General features: G+C 47.5%; 1 protein-coding gene across 1 annotated transcript in view; it reads right to left on the reverse strand.

Moving 5' to 3' along the window:
* Positions 1–917: 917 nt before the first annotated feature.
* Positions 918–2,615, reverse strand: part of ZCCHC14 (zinc finger, CCHC domain containing 14) — a 50,176-nt gene continuing 48,478 nt past the window's right edge. The window contains 3 exon segments of the mRNA XM_009073823.1: positions 918–1,070; positions 2,463–2,613; position 2,615. The exon segment at position 2,615 is cut by the window's right edge and continues 259 nt beyond it. Coding sequence (XP_009072071.1) covers positions 1,015–1,070; positions 2,463–2,613; position 2,615 — 208 coding nt within the window. The 3' untranslated portion in view covers positions 918–1,014.

A 2,615-nucleotide genomic window follows, 5' to 3' on the forward strand; every position in this document is an offset into this window, starting at 1 on the left:
GGGTATTTTTAATAGAAAGTAAAGCAAAAGCTTATAAACTCTGTTACCAGAGTTGGGGGGTTTGTTTTTAGGATGGTTTAAAATTCATTTACAAAAGCAGAATAATAAGGTTTCTGTGAAAGAGACCTATGTACAGTAACGGGACAGGGATCACAGGGAAAATTCATTGACTCTGGAGTCTCTGGGACTTGGACCCTTGGAAACTAAGTTTATTCCAGTGCTGGGAAGCAGCACTAGGTAGTAACAGGTGAGACAATGAAGCACAAGTTTGTTTCCAGAAGGAACCGAAACTGCTGTGTGTGTTCTTTTTGGAAGGGAAAGGAGAGACTTTTTTAGGCTTTTTAGTGTGGAATTAAGTCCCATAAACCTGCTGGTGCCAATTGGGAAAGGTTGGGAACTTCTTTGCCTCTTGCACTGGTCTCAGAGTGACACTGTCTGCTAAAAGTGCAGAAAGCTTGAAGAGTTTTACATTCTTCTGTAGTGCAATCCTTAAAAATCCCAGAGATTAGTGCCTGATCACTTTTGAACAAAAGTAGACATTTTACCTAGCCCAGGGGGTGCCAAAGTCCTTCTGGCACGTGGCCATTCCTACCTTCCACCTCCAGCTTCCACTTCATCATGGAGCTGCCCTGGAGTCACACTTTTCACCTTGGAAAATCCACGTGGCAATGCTCTCCAACCAAAACATGGACAGCAGATGTTGTACTTGCAACAGAAACCACAGCTGGCCAGCTCCATCCATCCTTCATCCATCCTTCTTCCATCCTTCTGTCCATCCATCCATCCGGTCCAAGGACACGTAGTCAGGAGTTCCAACAAGATCCAAGCTTGGATTTGGCAATCAAAAATGGGTTTTTGCTGCACCCCTAAGCTAGATTTCCTACCTAGTCTAAGAAAGTAAAGCACCTTTGGATTAAAAAATACATTAAGCTTAACAGCAACTGGACGTGTCAGTTTTGTAGTTCGATCTCCTTCCGACTCCATGGCTTACAGCAGCTTCCAGGGGAGGAAAGGTCAGTCTGTGGAGTCCAGACTTTCAGAGGGAGGAGCATACTTCAGCCTAAATGTACCTGGGGACAAGACACAGAAGAATTAAATAACAACGTTCTCTCATCTGATATGGCTCCGAACTTCCTAACCCAACCTGATGCTTATTAGACATGGAATGAGTTTTCTTGGGTGGAGTCTCAGGCCTGCAACAGTTGGTTTCATAGAGTCATGGAATGGTTTGGGTTAGAAGGACCTTAAAGACATCCAATGCCACCCCTGCCATGGGCAGGGACACCTTCCACCAGCCCAGGCTGCTCCAAGCCCCATCCAACCTGGCCTGGAACACTCCAACGGATGAAGCAGCCACAGCTTCTCTGGGCAACCTGTGCCAGTGCCTCAGCACCCTCACAGGGAAGGATTTATTCCTAATATCCAACCTAACCCTGCCCTCTGGCAGTGGGAAGCCATTCCCCCTTGTCCTGTCACTCCTTGTGAAAAGTTAGGGACAGTTTGAATGGAAATGTAATTAATGCCATGAAATCCAGCTTAGAAAGACATCAGTCTGCTGTGTTCCTCAAGTGCTCCCAGTCAGGACTAAGGCAGTGGCTCTGCTTCCCCCCAGCCACTATCAAAACACTCTCCACAGGAATTCCTCTCATTACTCACCTTTCAGTGCTGCCCCAACCCCTGACACTTATTAACTTATGGTGCTCAAGTACTTGAGACCTTATCTGCACCATACAAAATCGACTCCAGGCACAGGCCACAGCCAAGGCACAACCTCAGACTGAACCTCAGTGCTGTCTCCTCTGTATCTCACTTTTTAAGCCTAAACCACCACAGCATGGGATGACAGTCAAAATAAAGAAGAAAAATGGGGCTAAAAGGTGCTCTTGCTAAAGGAGAATTTCTCCTTTAGTTGTTTCCTGCCTGGAGTTAAGGATTTGTCTCTCTCCCCTGGAGAAGCTGTGCTGAAGGTGTGGAAGCAACATGCCTTAAAAAATAATTATAGCAGCAAACAGGCCCTTCAGGAGCACCTGAACAGTAATTGTTCACTTAGGTTATTGTTTTGGGGAGGAAGAGAAGAGGAACAGAGACCAGTTTGTCAGATTCCAAGGGAAATTGCAATGACAACCCAAGGTGACCTGGATGACAAGGTGGAAGCAGCAACAAATCTGCTGCAACTTGTCCACAGGACCTTCCTCCCTGGATGCTCCTCCCCTTCCCCAAAATCACTGGAAGCCCTGCAGAGCACCCTGGGCTGACCCAGAGCCTTCCCTGGGCCTTGTCCTCTCTGCACAAAACCAAGTCATGACTTCAGTAAACACTAGATTCAAGAACAAGATTTTTCTTGACACAAGTCAGGAATTAAGTCCCCATGAGGCTCTCTCCTGCCTCAGGGCACACAGTGGGGATGGATAAGGCCACTCTGTGTGTCAGCCACATCCTGCTCCATCCCCTCCTGCCCTTACCTTGCCTGTTGAAATCCATGGGTGGCTGTTTGCAGTCCTGAGCTCTGTGCCCGCTGGCCCCGCAGTTGTAACAGGAGAGATTCCCATTCTTTTTGTGGCTTGAACCATTGCTGTTCCCCATCATTCCCTGTGCCTGATACACCCCTGCTGTCC

This window comes from Acanthisitta chloris, unplaced genomic scaffold (assembly GCF_000695815.1).
Source record: "Acanthisitta chloris isolate BGI_N310 unplaced genomic scaffold, ASM69581v1 scaffold4544, whole genome shotgun sequence".
Taxonomy (NCBI): Eukaryota; Metazoa; Chordata; class Aves; order Passeriformes; family Acanthisittidae; genus Acanthisitta; species Acanthisitta chloris.